This window comes from Acinonyx jubatus, chromosome D2 (genome assembly GCF_027475565.1).
Source record: "Acinonyx jubatus isolate Ajub_Pintada_27869175 chromosome D2, VMU_Ajub_asm_v1.0, whole genome shotgun sequence".
NCBI lineage: Eukaryota > Metazoa > Chordata > Mammalia > Carnivora > Felidae > Acinonyx > Acinonyx jubatus.
Window position 1 is genome coordinate 72,140,688 of NC_069393.1, and position 19,813 is coordinate 72,160,500.

Here is a 19,813-nt window from a genome sequence, read left to right on the forward strand (position 1 = left end):
TTATGAAAACATACGGGCCCTGTGATGTCTAGTGCAGGGAAATCTAAGGGACCGTGGCTGTGGTCTGAAAATACCGGAAGGGCAGCCTGCGAAGATGGCTGCAGTCAGAACCAGATCCACATACATACACAGTGGAGGCACATTTCCAGCGTGGGAGTTTGCCTCGTTAAGGACAGAGCGTGCCGACTAAGGGTGTTGCCACAGTGAACAGCTGGCGCCGTGTGACTCCAGCATCCCCCCAATTCTGAGATTCCAAATAGAATTCCTAAACGGGGGCGCCTGGGTGGCTCAGTCGGTTAAGCGTAGAGCTTCGGCTCAGGTCATGATCTCGCGGTCTAGGAGTTCGAGCCCCGCCTCGGGCTCTGTGCTGACAGCTGAGGGCCTGGAACCTGCTTTGGATTCCGTGTCTCCCTCTCTCTCAGCCCCTCCCCCACTCATGCTGTCTCTTTCTCTGAAAAAGAAACATTAAAAAAAAAAAAAAAAAGAACTCTTCCTAAACGTAACCCGCATAAGCCCTTGCTGCATGGCTTTAGGGTGCCCGTGGCCCAGGCGGAAACCACTTCTGCAGTCTCTCCCATTGCCTGGGATCCTCCTGGAGCGTCCAACCCCGCAGCTTCCGGGCCAGGCAACCTGGCAGTTGCACCCACTTCTGCAGTCTCTCCCATTGCCTGGGATCCTCCTGGAGCGTCCAACCCCGCAGCTTCCGGGCCAGGCAACCTGGCAGTTGCACCCAAGGACTGGTTCCCACGGGGTGGTGCCATCTACAGCCTTCAAACTAGAGATCCTCAAAAATGGTAGGTTGAAACCATCTTATCTTTGTGAAACAAGATCACCGTATGTGCACTCTGCTGTCTTTCAGGCTATTCTCATGGATCACAACTGCCCCATTAAGACAAAGATGTACACCCAGAATAACATCCAGTCGTATCCGATAGGTGAGGATGAAGAATCTGAAAGTGACTGAGATCCTCAAAAGTCGTCAAAGTATTTATTTGTACAAAACGGTGTTACCAGTGAAATGACTCCTCCAGAACTTAGTCGCACCATCGTCCCTGACGAAAGCCAAACAACCAAAGGTTATTCATTCTTCTCCGTGGTTGTGATCGATTGCCAACAGCCTTATAAAGAAAAAGCAGCTTTTCTAGGGGTTTGTATAAATAGTGTTGAAAACTTTATTTTATGTATTTGATTTTATTCAATATTATACAATATATTTTGACGAAATATAGTGTAAATCTATAAATATTTGAATCCAAATCAAATATAATTTTTAAAAAACTTACATTCATAAGCACTTGGGCAAAAGAATCGTATATTTTTTCTGAATATCGGTAATGGGTGTTTAAAATTAAAGCACACATTATCTCCGAGACACTTCGAACACTGAGAAACCAGAAGGAAGTCTGAAAAACAGAATCAAGTAAGACAGCATATTATGTAGTGACGCTGCGTGTGGTTAACTTGTAATTACTATCAACATATTTATGAGTTAAAAGCTAGTTACCTCTAATGCAGAGGACAGGAACTTGGGTCCGTCATCTTTTGGACTTACCCATAAATCGTAGCTGGCATTAGTTTTCTGTGTAACCATCTACCTGGAAACAGATGGTTTCAAATTACACGTTTACAAGTCACGTAATTTGGTAATTTGGCACTAGAGCCAGAAGGAGAAAACTAGAAAATAGTCCAAAAGCGGAGAAAAGCACCCAAAGTATAGTTGTAGAACTAGCTTTCCCTTTAAGATACATACTGGATTGTCTTACTGGATGAAAGAAAAGTGAGGGTAGAGATCCCTTATACAGACAAGGTTAAGCAGGATCGCTATATTAACGTCTCGTTCAAGTTTTAGACATTTAAAAGGCTAATCGCTGCTATGATGTGAAAAAATCAGACCACGTACCTTTGACCTGTTAAGAGGCCATCCAAGTGTTTTCTAGGTATCTGTTAAATTTTCAACTGTAACTATTATTTTTTAGACTTCTGAAAGTTGTTCAAGTCGACAAATTTTAAAGGAAGATGGAGGAAAGAAATCTTGAATCACATTAGGGAAAACAGGTTAAAAAAAAAAAAAAGTGGTCAGGACACATCCCCTTTCAAAGACAGAAAAACCCCAAACATCTAGAAAGGCGTATGTATTCTCGTGTCTAGTGTTGTGCAACGTGGTTTTTCTAAGCATGACGACATTGATGTGCCTTTTCAACAGCAAATAACTGTGTTAATAGTATCGTCAAAGTCAGTTGACCTCAGGTTTTGTAGGAGATGTGATTGGAGTGCGCAGATAGTGTAGAATGTCGCAAATACTTGTGAAACTCTGTAGCTCTGTAATCAGAAATTACCTAATGTCTGTTCTTTGTTAAGCTAATACTGTGTTTCTGTTAACTTGGACAAGGAGCCAAGAACTTGAGAACGAGGACTCCTCAACCTCAACCTTGTAATTCTCTAGAAGTAGCTAATCCGGTTTCCATTTGCTTTAGGAAGCTTTTCTGTGGGGTTTTGAATGATTGGAAATCTGGTTTTCAAGGGCAGCGATGGAAGCAAATGAACTTCACATACTTGCCTTGGGCAACTTAAATCTGTGACTCTGTAAAAAGATGGATGGGGAAGCGCTCTCCTACGGCGAACCTAAAACCTTGGGATTGTTTTCTCCCACAGGGGAGACCCCCTTGGGGAACGTGCTACAGGTTTGTGGCTCTCCCTGACCACAATGCTTTATTCCAATTTTAGTCTTGCCTCTAAGGCTTCAGTCTCTTCAAGAATGACTGGCAGAGGCATGCCCACTGTTGATCTCCAGAGAGAAGACAAAAGAGACGGGAGTTTTTCAAAACTGTTTTAGCAGCAAAGGTATCCATTATATCTGAGGGGGTAAAATTGCAAGGTCTTTTATAGGACTGATACCCTGGGGTTAGCAAGACTATGAAGTGACGCTTTTTTTTTCTTCTTTTAATGTATCAGAACAAAGAACATACAGCTCCCTGAACGTTTTATTTTTTTGAGCAGAGGTGGGTCATGTTTGTACCTGGCAAACAGATACAAAACCACTAATGAGGTAGCAAAGAATATTCAGTTCTTTCGACTGCTAAGTGTATGTGCCTGTTTTAGCTCGTTTCCTTAATAAATCTTCTGAACACTACTGTGCCTGTCTGTATTTCTTTATAAACCAGACATTATCGCTGGAATAAAATACACTTTAAGGTATTGTCTTGACTGTGAATACCTAATTAGGAACTATTCTTCTCTGCTTACAGGCATCAGGTAAATTTCACTCCAGGTTAGTCTGAAACCCTACTTTTTGGCTTTGGAAACAAAATTTGCTTTCAACTGAAATCTGTAACTAGTCACTAATATCCTTGTGGAAAAGCCCAGTAAGTTATCCCTGCATTTCTAAGGTTAGATTGTTTTCCTGACTGCTGTGAACAAGTACATCTGATGAAAGTAACTATAATTCACAGCATAATTGATTCCCAAATAATGCTAACACGTTGTTCAGCGTGTCTAACCTAATCCTCCATCTAAATATCAGAAATGCAGAAAACAGTCTAATTCCTAATAGGGTTAAGAAAAAACAAAACAAAACACCGGAACTTAATGCTTTTAGGCTGATTTCAAACTAGCAATTTTGTTCAGCAAGAGAGGACTTTGTGAAGACATTGCGTGGCCGAATTCTACCCGGCGATGATTCCGGAGAGATGTAGCCAATCCCCTCGTTCAGAGGTTAGCAAATGAAGATATTCTTGTTTTCTGTGGTAGTTCTTTTTATTATTTTTAGCTATTGATAACATAGCATGGCAGCAAGATTACATCAGGAATGTAATAGAATACAATTATTTCAGAAGCCTTACCCCTCACTACCCCTAGGCTGCTTGTAGTGACCCCCCCTCCCCTGCACTCAAGTACAGCCATGATGCCACTACCTCAGTAGATATAAAAATATTGCACTACATTAAAGGTAGATTTTACAAATATAATCAGCAGCATTACCGAGCTTTTCATAATTGTGGTTCTACAGAGTTAAATACTTTTGAAACAGGAGATTTTTAGGAAACCAAGATTTTGCGTTATTCCTGAAGCTCTTTTCAAACGCACCAGCTTCAGCAGCATGCCTGGCTGTCACTAAAGCTTCTGTGGTGCCATCCGTCCATCAACACCAGCCACTTACAGACACTGACCTTCCAGGTTATCACCGGTAAGTTATTTCTTTATAAAAGTTGGTTATTACGTTGGGCACACTGTTTCAAGCATATGTTACAGAACCATTTTTAGCTTTCAGAGAAGTTGGTGTATAAAGACTTTTACAGCAGCGTTCATTTAAAATGCGAGCATGCTTAACTAAACAAAACGGGATACACAGACTTTTGTTCTATAAACTTGGCCAGTAAACGTATTTCCTAATATTTCACTTCATAAAAAACAGCAAGAATGAGAACTGGCCATTGATTCTAAAAGTGGAATAACTTTTCTACCCTCAAACATGTTTCTGTGCTCCGTAAGAGTCGTACTCTTTTTGAATAGCTTTTTACTGTTTGGAGCACTTTTGCCGTTCTGTTCTCCTCACGATGATCCTGTGAGGTAGTTAGTATTGTCTGTTCCTACTTCGGAGCAGGGGAGACTGGCACAGAACACTCTTGTGCTTAGTTCACTCGTGGCCACTGGAAGAGTTTGAACTTAAACTTTCATCTGGAGTCCTAGGCTGGAGACCTGGACCAGAACCCTTACTAATTTACTATGCCATCAAAACTGTCCCATCTAGATTCAAAATTATGTCAGTTTTTACTATGGATCAATTATCAAAGTAGTTCCCTACAGAAGGAAAATAGACCTATAAAAGGCCAGAACTTCTATGGTATAACCAATAGTGGCCACGCGTTACTGGGGTCTACACGACGGACCGAGTATCCAAATAGATCCTTGTCATCAGAGAACTGACCCCAAGTCCTATGTACTGTACTGTTAATTTTTGTTTTCATTTTTTAAACGAATGAAGACAGCACTGCAGAAGCACCTGGAGGAACCACTACTCCTTTAACCTGCAGCAGGTCAGAGAAGCGATAAATAAATCTATCTTGCGTGATTCCTCTCCTTCACAACATCCTCCCGCACGAACAGGTTTCTAAAACAAAACAGCCAAAGTCTGTTATCAACACGGTCATTTTAAGAACAGGCCTCTGAAACTTCATCCTTGACATGCTTTATTTCCCATGGGAGAACTAAAGATGGAAAAAAAAATCATAAATGTTCAGAACTTCCATTTAAAAGGAGAAAGCATCAATCAACCTTTTAAAAGATTAGATTTCAAAATCCTACCAGTTACTGTTTTTTAGTGATCTTGTCTAAAAAATTCTTGCCCAACTGCATTCTTTATTCCCTATTACATTTTGTTTTGCAATGCAACCTCTTCAAATTAATAACTATATTCTCACTAAAACTGCACAAAAACTAGAAAAAAATTCACAGGATAGAAAGCAAGCAATATATGTAATTGTTTTTTCTTTTTTTAATACTAAATCAGTGTAACTGACTAAAGCCACAGCATCGGCTTTTGTTACATTTGGCAAAAACAACCCCCCCCCTGCCCCCCAAGCCCCAAAACAACAAAAATCTCGAGCAAGTGGAGATGATAAACTTCCTAACACAAAGATTCAAAACCTGTTCCCTCAGTGATTGCCGTTGTCAATCTGGGCAGCAAACTCGTTAGAATCGTGATGGAAATGAAAACAGTTCAAGAATTTGGACAGTATCCTACATAACACTAATTCAGAAACTAAGATGAAGAAAAATAACACGAGACATCACACATACATAAACATGAAAAGTTAGCTTACATAATTACATAATTAGAAAAAGTTAAAAATAAATTAGTAAAAATAAATTCCCAGTATAAACCCAAAAAAGCATAGCTATAAATGCAATCCGAAACAACCATTTTAGTGAGCTGGTCATGTTTTCGCTGGAAAACCACCTTTTTCACTCTTGTTCCTACGCAAACAAATGACTGTGGAGCAGTGGGCCGAAGTGCTTTGTAAGAGGGTTTAAAACGTGGTTTATCTGTGGTACTTTAGATGCGACTTTTCCCCAATCACTTGAGAGTATTTAAGCGGGCTGTCTGTTAAACAGACTCGGATGGGCCAAACAAGCCCTCTGATATGCTGCTGAATGGTTGGGAGTCGATCAGCTGGGTTATTTCATTATCAAGATCTTCTTCTGTATCATCTGTGTATTTGCTTATTTTTTTGGAGGGCTGGTCTAAAGACAGACTTTCTAAAGATTCCAGGTCTTCAATGCCTGCTCTGTAGTGGATCATGAGAAGTGTCAGGGCTTGTAGTCTTTCACCTGATTTCGCCAGAGCGGCAGAAAGAAGTGATTTTTTCCTTGTATCGGTTGTTTCCTTTTCTTCTCTAACAAGGGAATTATTGTGTTCCAGCTCCTGGTCAATTTCATTCTGCAGTTTATCCAGCATGAACTCAAGTTTCTGGATCCTCTCCTCCGTAGGCAAACCCCTGTACAGATCGCGGCCGATTTCTTTAACTGCAATGAAAACGCTGTCGTCCAGACCACCCTCCTTTCTCACCAACTTTATTCCTGTGTTGTTTCCCCGTTTAGAAGGACTGTTCGGACCACACACCTCTGTGTCGCTGCCTTCGTTGTCTGATGTGTTGGGTGTGTGTTTTGGTGAAGGCTCCACCAGCTCAGTTCCTGGTTCGGAAAGGCGAGTTTTAGAGACCTGGCGCAGATTTAGCAAACGGGAGCTCGTATTGATAATATGTCTTGTCAAACCTGTTGTTTTGTTGACTGACTTGCTAGCTTCAGCATCGACACGAGGAGGCAGGCCTAAGAAGCTTTCCTGTCCTTCCAGCCTGAGGTTTTTCAGGGTCCGGTCTATCCGCCTATCAGCTGCTCCGCAGAGAGGAGTCTCGGCTAGACACTTTTCCTGACATTTTTTATGGCAGACGTAAGCACAGAACATACACTGGGAGGCAGCTTTAGTCCACACTTTTTTCTTACAGTAATCACACCAAGTTGGGTTCTGGAACTGAGTATCCTGGAAACTATGTTTGTTTTCTGTCAAGCCCATCTGTCCAACGAGATGCTCCTCTTTGGGTAGGGCAGGAACCTCTTCGATCAAATGGAGGTCTTTCTCTTTCTCTAAGTTAGGGACGACAGGGTGGTCTGGCTCTCCTTCTTTCAAGTATTTGAAGTGAATAGTAATGTCACCAAAGCAAAATTTGTCATTGAATCCCTTCTGCACACTCAGACTGCGCAGGGCGGTTCTCGTGACCATCGCCTTAGGTGAGGGGGCTTCCAGTCGGAACTTTGAAAAGTATTCCATGTTTGATGTCGCCAGACATCCTAGAGCCACGTCTTCAAGTTTCAGGCTAACGTGCCCCAGACAGATAAGACCCCCTAACTTGAAGGGATCCCTGCACCACAGGGCAACGTTTAAGTACCTGTGGCAGGCTTCTATGTCAAAGAGACAGGTTGCTCTGCTTCTGGTCCATTTTCCTAGCTTATTTCGGTAAGGGATTTCTGACGATTCCCATGTCTGGGGGTCATCTGAACTGTCCTTGGGAGGGCAGGAACTTTCTGATGGAAAATCTCTCACCACGTCTTGCTTTGCTAAAAACTGCTTCGATGCAGCCGCGTCTTCCGTGTGATCTGTAGTTTTTGCTTGCTTCTCAGCAGGTTTATCTGCAGGAGGAGGCGGCAGCACCTTTTCTGGCTTTTCAGCGGGCACATCTGGTTCTGTCTGACTCGGGGCGTCGGCAGAAGGCAAAGGGACTTTCACCTGTGGTCGTGGTGGGACGGGTGGTTTGAAAGTGGATCCTTGGGTGGGTTTTGACACTTGCGTCGGGTCTGTTACCTCAGAAGCTTTTAGGGCTGAGGGTTTATTTCCTTCTTTGCATGGAGGTTTTGGTGGGGGAGGGTGACTTCCTACAGCTAATTTACGGTTTAAAACCGGTGATATCGTTCCAAGGGGTTTAACAGAAAGTGTTGTTGGAGTACGTTTGGGACTGTGACTTAATGACGGTGCCTCATCTTTGAGCTCAGTTTGTGCTCGGACATCACCTGCCAGGTCTTCAAATTCAGAGTCCAAATCTCTGTTCTCAGCATCCGCTGCCAAGGCAGGTGTCTCCTCCTCATAGTTCGGTGGGCATGAGGCCGACAGGAAGTGTTCCTCCAGCTGTCCGAAATGATCCTGCAGGGCCGTGCCCTGGCCGCTCTGGCCGACGGGCCTTTCGTAATACACCAGGACCCGGTCGCCGGCCTGCTTGATCAGCTTCAACACTTGCAGGGTAGAGGTGATTTTCACACCTGTTGAAAGATTTTAAAAGGGAAAATATGTAAATTACTGCAAGGAAAATCACCTAACTCTGCTGAATCGAACTGCCATCAGTTCAGGATTATGGAAAAGCAATATGTAATTGTGCCGCACGATCAAATTCTGAGACCAATGCTTGAAGTAAATTTAGCAAAAATACTTTATCATGAACAGTGGGCCCTTTCGCATATTTTTATTAACCCTACCCATCAAACTAAGCTTTTTGTCAGGATCAGAAAGAACAGGGAAGGCACAAATTGCTTTAAAGTTAAACAAGCTGGTTACTATCTGCATCAATAGTATGAGCTTAAATTTTCCTTTTATTATGTTCTAATAGGTGCCACATGAACAGTTTGGAATTCAAAAGGTATAGAAAGACTTAGAGTGAAAAATCTCCCTTTTGCCTCTATTTTGCAACCATACTGTCCCATCCCTGAGACAATCAAAGCTAGTAGCTTCTCTAGTCTTCTCATCTAGGTTATCTTTAAGGCTCTCTGTTTCCCGCCCTTTTCCCACCCTGCCCCAAACGGTACTTATCCAAGCTACCCCTTTCTGTAGGACTTAGAAAAGGGGAGAAGGGGTCTTTGCTTTCCAAAGGTCTTAGGGCCACCCTAAATACATCAGAGTAACATCACCCCATCTAACAACCTGACCACAGAGTTCCTCAACCTAGATCCTCTCCTACATCAGCTGCCCAGGCAAGACCATGCTTTAGACCTGGTTATCACTTGGAATTTTCCACACAGCGGTCTTTCACTTGCAGTTAATCCCTACGCACAATCTCCTATTTCCCACCTCTTACGATCCTGTCTGCTAACTGAATGTTTTGAGGTGATTTCCAGGCCCAGTCATTTCTCCTTTGCTCTCCTGATTCAGCTGGTCTCCTGACACCACTTGCTTTTCTCCCCAGTACTAGTCTCAAGAGTTCACTGAGGTTCACATCAAGATTTCGGACTCTTTTGCCCTGCCCCTTTCCTCTTCTGTCACCTGGTGTTCTGAGCCAGCTTGCCAGCTCCATCTCCCTAGCACCAGCCAGCCCCCCGAGCCCCCCGCCAAAATCTTTTATTTGGTAGGTGACCTCTCCTTATTTCCTGAAGAGATCAACAAGCAGCCACGTTTTCTCACTCCCATTTTTACTAAGAACCCATCTGTGAGGACAGATCAGACTTGCACTCTGGACCCTACTCCCCATCTCCTTCAGAACTTTGCTCCCTCCAGCAGCTATCCTGGCTCGTAGTTTTCTTTTCCTTCTCCTTTAAAACTTTTTTTGGGGCGCCTGGGTGGCTCAGGTCACGATCTCACGGCTTGTGGGTTTGAGCCCTGCATCGGGCTCTGTGCTGACAGCTCTGAGCCCGGAGCCTGCTTCGGGTTCTGTGTCTTCCTCCCTCTCTGCTCCTCCCCTAACTCGTGTTCTGTCTCTCCCTCAAAAGTAAACATTAAAAAAATAAAACCTTTTTCTTGGTTTTCCCAATTCGGTTCTGACCATCTCTGCTTTCTTTTTCTCCACCTGTATCTGCTCCTTGTACGCAAACGTCCTCATGGTTTCGTCTGACACAGTTCCCTTCCTTCTCGCTGTCTTCCTGGACCACGTTCACCTCAGTGGTTTCTCGGGTTGCTCTCCCCTCTTCTTCACTCTAGTCCTACATCCCTCACTACTTCTGGAGATCAGCACCTGGATGTTGATTGACATGACAACTGCAGCATAGTTAAAAGCCCTCTATGACCTCTCATTCTCCTGTCTTACGGGAATCAACCTGCCAGCCTCCCCGTTAACCCAATTTGCACCCCACAGACCTTCCCTGTCTTAATCACCAAACATAGTGCTCCCCACTTTTCCTAAAGCTTTGGCTCAAAAGTCTTTAGCATATGAACTCATCCACTGAAACCCAAAGCTTTCTAATGTGGCTCTTCATGATTCATCCAGGCTGCTCTTTCCCTCTAACCACACTAAGTTCCAGCAAAATTGTAGTCGGAAATGAAATACAGGTCCACCTGGTGAGCTGCAGTAGGGAAAACTTCAATCTAAACTTGTTCTTTGTGACTTAACACCTGCCCTCATCTCTGCCCCAACCACCGGGACCTTTGTGGAGACAACCACTGTTCCTCCAGGACTAACTGGCCAAATCTGGATTCCTTTTCTTTTGCTATGTTTCAAATATACACAAAAGCAGAGAAAAAAGAAAAACAGAGAAACAAGAAAAATGAACTCCATCATCATACTTCAAATATAATAAGCATTTTGCCAATCTTATTTCAACTACGCCAATCCCATTACTAAATATTTAAAAAAATTATATACCCATATAAGCAAAGTATCACTATAAACCATAAATGTGTATTATACCTGCCCCTTACCTCAGTAAATATTTTGTTTTTACAAATGTTAGCTATAAAGGGTGACCTCTATTTTTCACTCTGTATACATTTATATTGCTTGGATTTATTTATTTTTGATAATACTTACTACGTATGTAACTGAAAACCTTTCATAAAAGGACATAGAGGAAAAAAAATATATATCCTGTAGGTAAAACCAGAACAAATTATACTGATTTATAGTTTTTAGCTGAGGGAGAATAAGCTGCTATGTTTCTGTTAAACAACTATTTAACAGAGGAGGTCTGTTTTATGGCTTTGCTATCCTAAGTGCCGATGACCCAGCAGTGGCATCTGGGGACTTGTTAGAAATGCAGAATCTTGGGGCCCCCTCCAGGTCCACTGAAGCAGAATCCATATTTTAACACCATGTCTGGGTGACTGGAATACACAAGAAGGTTGAGAAGTGCTGTTTATGACATGATCAGAGGATCTCCATGTGAAAACACTGACTTAGTTGGGCTTCTAGGTGTGCAACTAAATGATTTTCATTATTTTACTGTCATGATGGATTTGAATCGAAGGCAGAGTTTCGTCGACATGTAACTAAGAAAAACTTGCTTTAGGAACCGATCTACCTTGTTTATTATCTTAGCTGTCAGAGAAAGATACCACATTGTCTTTAGAAGCTCAGCTGTGACCAACCACGTGTTTAAGAAATCTCTTGACAAGTCTAGAATGGGGCGGCGGTAGGGGAGAGGTACTACAAAGGTCGGAAAAGGTTTGGACTTTTTCCCCGTTGGTCTGTACAGTGAATCCTACTACTTATTCATAAATGTGTATTATATATGTATTATATAAATACCCAAATAATCTGCCTATCAACAGAGTTTATGCAGTGACCAGTCCAACTGACAGGAAGGCATGCAGGTGACACATTCTTCCACCAGCAATAGTGATTTAGGCTGTACTCTAATGACAGCACATTAACAAATGGCTGGCCATGGCTGGCCCATCAGGGACAATATAGAGCCATCAATATGGGGCCATAGGATAGTTCAAGTGTGCCCTCTTGGACAAGGAATATTAGTCTCTCTCCTGTTCATTATCTAGTCCTAAGTGATGAGGGTCATAGTGCTAATACTGTCAGTCTTAGCCCTACAGTAGTTAAGGTGGAGATGATACAGAAGTAATTGTTGACCCGCCCTTTCTTTCATATTCAATAAACGTTAGAGGAGTAGAAGGTGGGAAAGAAAGGAAAATTAGAGAAGTTTACAGATGAGTGGTCTAAAGATGAAGTCTTTTAAAGATTTATACACTAGGACTAAAATGTATAATTAGGACTAAAATGTCATATGTGCTCCCTTCAGATTTTTATGAATAAAGTCCTTCTCTTTCCAATATAAAGGTAACAGGCTCATAGAATGAAGATAGGGAAACTCCCACATTTGCTAATTTCTCTATGAATGTAAAGTGTGTTGCATATCAGTACAGTTACCTCCAATAGCAATGAGTCGGTCTCCCCGTTGAAGGTCTGCGAGTGCAGCAGGTGAGTTTGGGGCCACAGTCTCAATTATGACATGCCCAGCATACCCGTCAGTTGACTGGACAAGACGAAGCGTAAGTCCGACACTCTGTAAATTCCCCTTTATTAATTCAACCTTTGATAAAGAGAAAAAAATGAAAACAGTCAATGAGCTCACGGAAGGGGAGTGAGAAAACATTAACCCACACCTAACGATACCATCCAGAACTGCTACCTATGTTGTACTTAATCTTAATAAAAAATTGAGATCCCGTTGTGAATGTAACTCTAAATCTTGTGTTTTTAAAAATTTTTTTAAAGTAGGCTCCATACCCAGTGTGGGGCTCGAACTGATGACCCTGAGATCAAGAGTCATATGCTCCACCAACTGAGCCAGCCAGGCGCCTCTAAATCTTGTTGTGAAACATAATGGGAAATATCTTCTATGTCATTAGATGTTTTTATGATGTATTGTTAAATTATCTTTGGGAGGGCAAAAGAAAAGAGTTTACATTTGTTTTATTAAGAGGTATCTTATTAATGAGATATCCTTTTCTAACTCATCAAGATCATTTTGTTTTCTAAACAAATGTCACCCAATTTATCAGTGTGTCCCAGATTCACATTATCTGTGAACTAAAAAGACAATACCACATGTTATCTATCCTCATTCAAATTACTGATTAAAAAAAAAAAACCTGAATGCCGCATCCTTTCAAGATGACAAGAATTCAATCTGTGTTTATTAAATAAATTACAGATCAGTCTAATTGTATTGTCATTTAGCCTGTGTTTCTCAGTTCTGGTCTTCAAGATATCTCATGAGGGTCTTTGCCAAATAACCTGCTGATACCCAAATATAACACTGTCTGTATTGCTTTAATAAATAAATTCCACTTAAAAGCTAGAAATTTAATTCTCCTACCTAATGGTGTTGGCCAATAAGAGAGACCTTACTGGAACTGTTTGGGTTTTTTGGTTTGTTTATTTTTGAGAGAGTGAGTGCAAGCAGGGGAGGGGCAGAGACAGAGGAGGATAGAGGATCCGGGGCAGGCTCTGTACTAACAGCGGACAGCCCTCTGCGCGGCTTGAACTCCTGAAACTCATGAACCGCGAGATCCTGACCTGAGCCGAAGCTGGACACTTAACCAATTGAGCCACCCAGGTGTCCCTGGAAATTGTTTTTTAATATGGATGTTAACAGATTTTTGCAGAGTTGCTTTTAGATTAAGGAGAATTTTAATCACATTATCCTCAAGAACTGGGAAATGAAGTCAAGTTTTTGATTATCTAAAGGTTTACAAACAAAAAACAACCCTTCCAAAAAACATATGTATTAGAATCTCCAAAAAACATTTGTCCAACCAATTTTTGCCTTATGATATAATAAATAATTACCTTATAATGTTAATAGTGTTTTTTCACTTAAGCCCTTAAGAATGCATTCTTTCAAATCCACAAACATAAATATATTTTTAATATACAGAGTGCCAAAGCTAAAGCTTACAATGTAATTTTTTTTCTAATATCAGAAAGTTAACAGTACCAAATGGGCAAGAAACTAAATTTATGAGTCTGAGAACTGTAAATTTTAAAAACTATCACTTGGAATGTGTACTTTTTTTTTCTTTTTTGTGATTTACTCTTTGTTCTTAACATGGAACTTAAGGTTGATTTAAACAGCCAGGAATCAACCAGTATAATTTAACATATTAAGAAAACAAAGGAGAAAACCATATAAATAATTCAACAGGATTATTTATAAATAATAAAACAAAAAAAAAAAACACCAAAAAAAAAACAACCAAAAAAAACCCCCCAACATCCACTCGTGATAAAAGTCCTGAACTAGAAAAGCAAGGGAACTCTTAAACCTGATTGTGGGTACCTACAAAAATCTGCAAGTAACATAATACTGAAGGTTTTCTACCTAAGATCAGGAACAAAGAAGGATTTCTGCTCGTATTATACCAGAGGATACAGGCAAGGTGATAACATAAGGAAAGGCATAAAGATTGGAAAGAAGAAAGAAATGGTCTTTATTTGCAGATAACATGATCTTCTACATGAGTAATCCCAAGAAATCTACAAAACAACTGTTAGAACTAATAAGTGAAATTAGGTCACAGACTATAATGTCAATATAGAAAAGACAAATGAGTGTCTATTAGTAACAAACAATTAGAAAATAAAAAAAAAATAGGCCAAATTTGTTTACAATAGCATAAAAAATATTTAGGGTTAAATTTAATGAAAGGTGTGCAGGACTTGTATACTAAAAACTATAAAACATTGCAAAGGAAAATTAAAGAAGACCAAAATAAATGGAGAAAGATACCACATTCACAAATTGGAAAACTCATTACTGTTAAGATGCCAATTCTTCCCAAATTTATCTACAGATTCAAATGGAAATCTCTACAGGCCTTTGGGAAGGCAAAGTCAAAGAGAGGTAAAGGACCTAAATTAACCAAACCCGTCCTTAAATTGAACAAGGATGCAGGTTGTACACTCTCTGATTTCAAGGCTTACTACATACAGCACACATGACATAGATAAATCTCAAAGATGTGGAGTGAAAGGAGTCGAACCCCCAAAACCATATGCTCTTATGATTCAATTTGTTTGAAATTCTAGGGAAGGCAAAAGTATAGTGACAGAAAGCAGAGTAGTACTTGTCAAGGACTGGGGACTGGAGACTGCAGACTGAGGGCCTACAGTAGCACAAATAAAATTTTCAAGGTAATGGGGATATTCTACATCTTGATTAGGGTGGAGGTTATATGACTGCATACAATGACCAAAATTCACCAACTGTATACCTGGTGAATTTACTGCATTTAAAGTACACCTTAATAAAGCTATTAAAGCAAAAACGAATAAAACCAATATACCATTTTTGTCTTACGATACTTATGTCTTATTAAAGATATTATTAGATTACTGGTAAGTCATTCGGATAGCCCTTAGTTTTCCAATTTACTTAATTTAATAGGAACAACTTGGGATGAATATAGATGGTCCTAAAGTCAATCAGGAAGGAGAGCAACATTTAGACAGTTTTTCCATTTAACTTACGTCAATCAAATGAATACTGACTCTTAAGTACAGGTAGCTGGAAATACTACATTCTAGATACAAGATTAAACCAGACATAAATGTAAGAAGCAAGAACAAAATGTGTCTGGAAAAAAAACACTTAAAAATGTAACTCGGGGCACCTGGGTGGCTCAGTTGGTTAAGTGTCCAACTTCAGCTCAGGTCATGATGAGTTCGAGCCCTGAGTCAGGTTTTGTGCTGACAGCTCAGAGCCTGGAGCCTGCTTCAGATTCTGTGTCTCCCTCTCTCTCTCTGCCCCTTCCCCACTCATGGTCTCTCTCTCTCTCGCTCTCTCTCTCTCAAAAATAAACATTAAAAAAAAAAGGAACCCAAATTTTAGTTTTATGTACTGTTATATCAAAAAAGAATATGAATAAACTTTTAATTTTTATCAAATACATGCATATGGTTAAAAAAAGCAAATACACAAAATAACTTCAACCAAAATGCCACAGTTCTCTCTTTATATACATATAACAATATAAATATTGTTTATTGTAAAGCTGAGCATTATCCCATTTTCTGTCTTGTATAGACTTTTTACCTGGGTTTTTTTTTTTTCTTTCAACAACACAGCTTTCCCTTTAAATGTAGAATTTATGTTAAGTATGGCTTCTATGATTAGCTCTTAAATTCATCTATCCATTTGTTTACAAATTATTTAATGCTCAGTTGAAGGGAAGTTTTTCTTTTTTTAAGATTTTTTAATGTTTGTTTATTTTGAGAGAGAGAGAGGGGGAGGGAGAGGGAGAGGGAGGAGAGGGAGAGGGGGAGGGAGAGGGAGAGGGGAGGGAGAGAGAGGGGAAGGAGGGAGGAGGGAGGGAGGGAGAGAGAAGTCTGACAGTGGTTTAGTTCCTGGTTCCAATTTGTCTCTAAGGCAGAGCTGCTCTCCTGCTAAAATCTAAGCAGGGCTTAACCCACAAAACCACGAACAGTGGCCCTCACACCTCCTGTGGCACCCATGCAACACCACGGTATCCCCAGAACAAGCACCTCTTTTTTGCTTCAGCTAGTTGTAGTAGGCATCGGTTCCAAACCAGTTCTAGCTTCCGAGGCACTGTGTTAGAGACTATCATAGACAGTATCTCATTAAACTCAAAGTGCTGTATCTATTAACCTGGAAAGCTACAAATACATCATAAAAGTAGGAAACAGTGTTTTCTCTGCGGCTTAGCCTGTGTCAATCGGCCTGAATTTTGTTAAAACCAAAAAAGTAGATTTCATCTGGAGTAGAGATATTATTTCTCATATTTTTTGAATTATATACAAAAATAAGTGTATCAACTGTCAAGAACTGCTGATGCATACTAACCAGAGAGCAATCACATGAGCTGAATCACAAGTCAATACACACAAGATTGCAGAGAGCCTGCATTTAACTTTACCAATAATGTCAAGACACAGGTTAAAAAATGCTAGCTGTATGTGCATCTATCTTGTGGAGAGCAATTTAGTAAAAACACCAAGATAGCCTTTAAGAGCTCTCATACTCTGACATCCTTCTAGCCTTTCTTGGACCCAACTGGGATGCTGTATTTTCACCTGAGGGGAAAACAACATATTGATTTTTTAATCCCTTCCTAACATGCACATAATTTCATACAATAGCTAAGAAGAAGATACATTTTAATAACATATCAATATAGCTCGTTTACAAACTGTTCTCTCCTACACAAGCTTTCAACATTGAGCAAAAAAACCCCAAAAAAATAAAACAAAAAAATCCCCCAAAAACAGAAGCACAAGAAAGGATCTCTAAGTGAAAGACCCTAATTTACTGTGACCAGGTATACTTTTGGGTATTCTTTCAGCAAATAAATTTCCGAAAAAGACCTTGTAGGAACTATTTCCCAGCTTTTTTAGTAGAGTAGCAAGCGGGGCAGGGATGGGAGAAATGACACAACAATGTGCACACATATGGACACAACGCCAGTACGTAATGAAACTTCTGTCAGCAGGCTTTTAAATGCAAATGACCATTCTCAGTCTTCCTGGTCCATAATGTAACCAATACCTTTTCTATCAGAATTCTTCTCATATTACAATTTTAAAAGATGCTAATGATCTTCACATTGGTGTGTTCTGTAACTCCTCTTTGCAAGATGAAATGCAAGTAACATTTCCAGAAAAATCGATGTTGACCTAAAAAAAAACCACATTTAACAAAACCTATAGCAAAGCTACTGAGAAAGAAAGGTAATGGGAAGAAACGTACCAACTGATTCACTTACTCATTCAAATGCTTAGGCACCTGGCCTAGACGTACAGCCCTGAACAACACAGATGAGCTTCCCTGGCCTCAAGGAAACAGAATAGGTAGGTATGAACAAATAATTACCATCATACATGTGTGATTTAACAGGAATCACTTAACTAACATTTAGAGAGCAAGGAAGGCACTCCTAAAAAATTTAATTTGACACTTGCAGGATTAGTAGTTTATCAGGCCGGGTCAGGCCTGGAGGCAATGAATGTATCTAACAAGGAGAGCAGCGGGTCTGAAGGGAGGAGGTGCAAGCTAGCAAGCATATCTGAAGAAACGAAAGTTTAGTATTCCAGTTCTTTGACAAGTTCAGTCTATGTAAAGAGGGAAGGAATCTTGGTTCATTCAACTAAAAGACCTTTCAAAAGAAAGAGGCATAATATCAATTCGACCACCAATTTTATGCCCAAGATACTCAAAGTTAACAAACGGAAACTATGGTTTAAGGAGCATTTGGATGAACTACTTAATACTATAATGTGACTGCAGTCTTGAATATGAATAATATTTAATCCACACTGATCCATTCAAACCCCTTAAAAAAACACCCAGTTTCACGAATACCAGCCCAAAGAGGAAGGTTTTTTCCTGTAAAAAAAAAAAAAAATCTAAAACGTCAAATGTTTAAAAATGTTTCAAATTGCTTCAACGTTTATTTGCTGTAAAACAGACCATTCACAAAAAAAGTTTCATTAAGATCATATATTTGTAAACCATTCAGTAAGTGCTCTGCCTTTTTATAGGTCACTGATGTAGATGATCCAAATCTCCAAAGCTCAAGTACTCTAAACCTAAAACCCAAGGCCATAAAATGGCCGACAGAGTCTGAAGGAGCCTGAAAATAGAATTCTCCCATGGATACGTTTTATTTACCTAACCAAAATGTGAATGTGGAGAAAGACGCACTTCGTAAGTTGCTAAATGAAGACTGAGGCTCTAAAAATAAAATCATACAGTTCTTGCTTTTCTCGGAGAAATCTGCCGTGGAGGTGAGCAACTGGCGCCGTTAACGGGTGGCTGTGAAAGAGGATGCCTACGTATGATGGACAACGTGGCGAGAAGGACAGAAACAGGTCTGAGGCGGGCAACACAAGTGTTAGCTGCAAGTCTCCAGGCTGGCTCAGCCTCTCGGTGCTGCTCGCCCGGCTGCAGGGCCACGACCCGGCGGGAAAGCTCCGTGGACTACTTCCTCCCCACCTATCGGGGCAGACTGAAACTTACTGCCCGTGTCTCCCTTCCTTCCCCTTCCCGTGCAGTGGGTAAGGTCCACCGAGGACCCAGGACCACAGGGTTTAACAAAGAAGGGACACTCGACTCAATACGGCTCCGTTCGGGTGGCCAGAGCAGAAGTGGCCCGCTTCGGGCGGTGATGGTCTGAAACAACAGAAGAGCTTCCTACGGGAGCCTTCTTTTTTGAGAAGCATGGCGATGGGAGACAGCTAGGGGACAAAGGGCATCTGACTCTACAAGAGGAAGCCTTTGAAGAAGGGGCCGTCTACACAGTGCGGTTCCCATCATGAAACGCTCTTTGGAAGGGCATTTTCTACTCACTGCCGCACTCTACTGCTGCTGCGTTGATCTGCAGTGGTTTTGCTGCCCACATTTTTTAAAAATGGAAGACATACACTCGTTTGACTGTGAGTTTCCGCAGACTGGCTCAGGGCCTCCACAGCACAGCTTATGTGGGATACTCCACATTTCTGTCAACACCCCTACCCTGTCTTCCTCTGTCTACACCTTTTCTGCACCAGGCCAGCTCTCTGGCTTCCCCCGCTTCCTCACAGGTTACGGAGATTTGACCTGCTTTCTCCTGCCACCGCGTACGGTTTGGCCTGGCTTCCTCATTCCTATTACCCCAGAAAGTGCACGGTTCTTCTTGAAGGGCCCTCGTGTACCCTCTTGGGTACACATCCTAAGCAGGGATAGAATCAGAATAACAAGTGCAGAGATGCTAAAAACAATTAGCTTCTACACTGAAGTTTTTGAAATTACATGCCTGAAAGTAGAATTATTTGTTTACGCCAACTGAATACCCTGGATATTCCGGGATTATTTAAATTTTAAAAATTGTTGTCAGAAACTCTTCTACTAATGCAGCAATAATTTCTGTCAGAAAGCCACTGGAGTTTACAAAATTTAAAGTCACCGTGTTTGAGACTATACTACAGATGCTTTGGTCAGAGTAGCCCCAACTCTCCATGCTAAGATTCTCAGAGGGTGACTTACAATCAAAAGGTCAAGATTTTTAAAACCAGAACAACTTTTATATTAAGTCACTGAGCTGTTTGCGAGGGCA

The 19,813-nt window shown here is 40.9% G+C and overlaps 2 protein-coding genes across 2 annotated transcripts in view; one reads left to right on the plus strand and one right to left on the minus strand.

Annotated features, from left to right (window-relative positions):
* SLC18A2 (solute carrier family 18 member A2) overlaps positions 1–3,167 on the plus strand; it is a 38,680-nt gene extending 35,513 nt beyond the window's left edge. The window contains exon 16 of the mRNA XM_027063215.2: positions 860–3,167. Coding sequence (XP_026919016.1) covers positions 860–964 — 105 coding nt within the window. The 3' untranslated portion in view covers positions 965–3,167. The remainder of the gene's footprint in view (positions 1–859) is intronic.
* Positions 3,168–4,974: 1,807 nt separating this feature from the next.
* The window catches only part of PDZD8 (PDZ domain containing 8), a 70,362-nt gene continuing 55,523 nt past the window's right edge, over positions 4,975–19,813 (minus strand). Inside the window, exons 4-5 of the mRNA XM_027063214.2 lie at positions 12,129–12,291; positions 4,975–8,307 (exon numbers count right to left, since the gene is read on the minus strand). Coding sequence (XP_026919015.1) covers positions 6,104–8,307; positions 12,129–12,291 — 2,367 coding nt within the window. The 3' untranslated portion in view covers positions 4,975–6,103. The remainder of the gene's footprint in view (positions 8,308–12,128; positions 12,292–19,813) is intronic.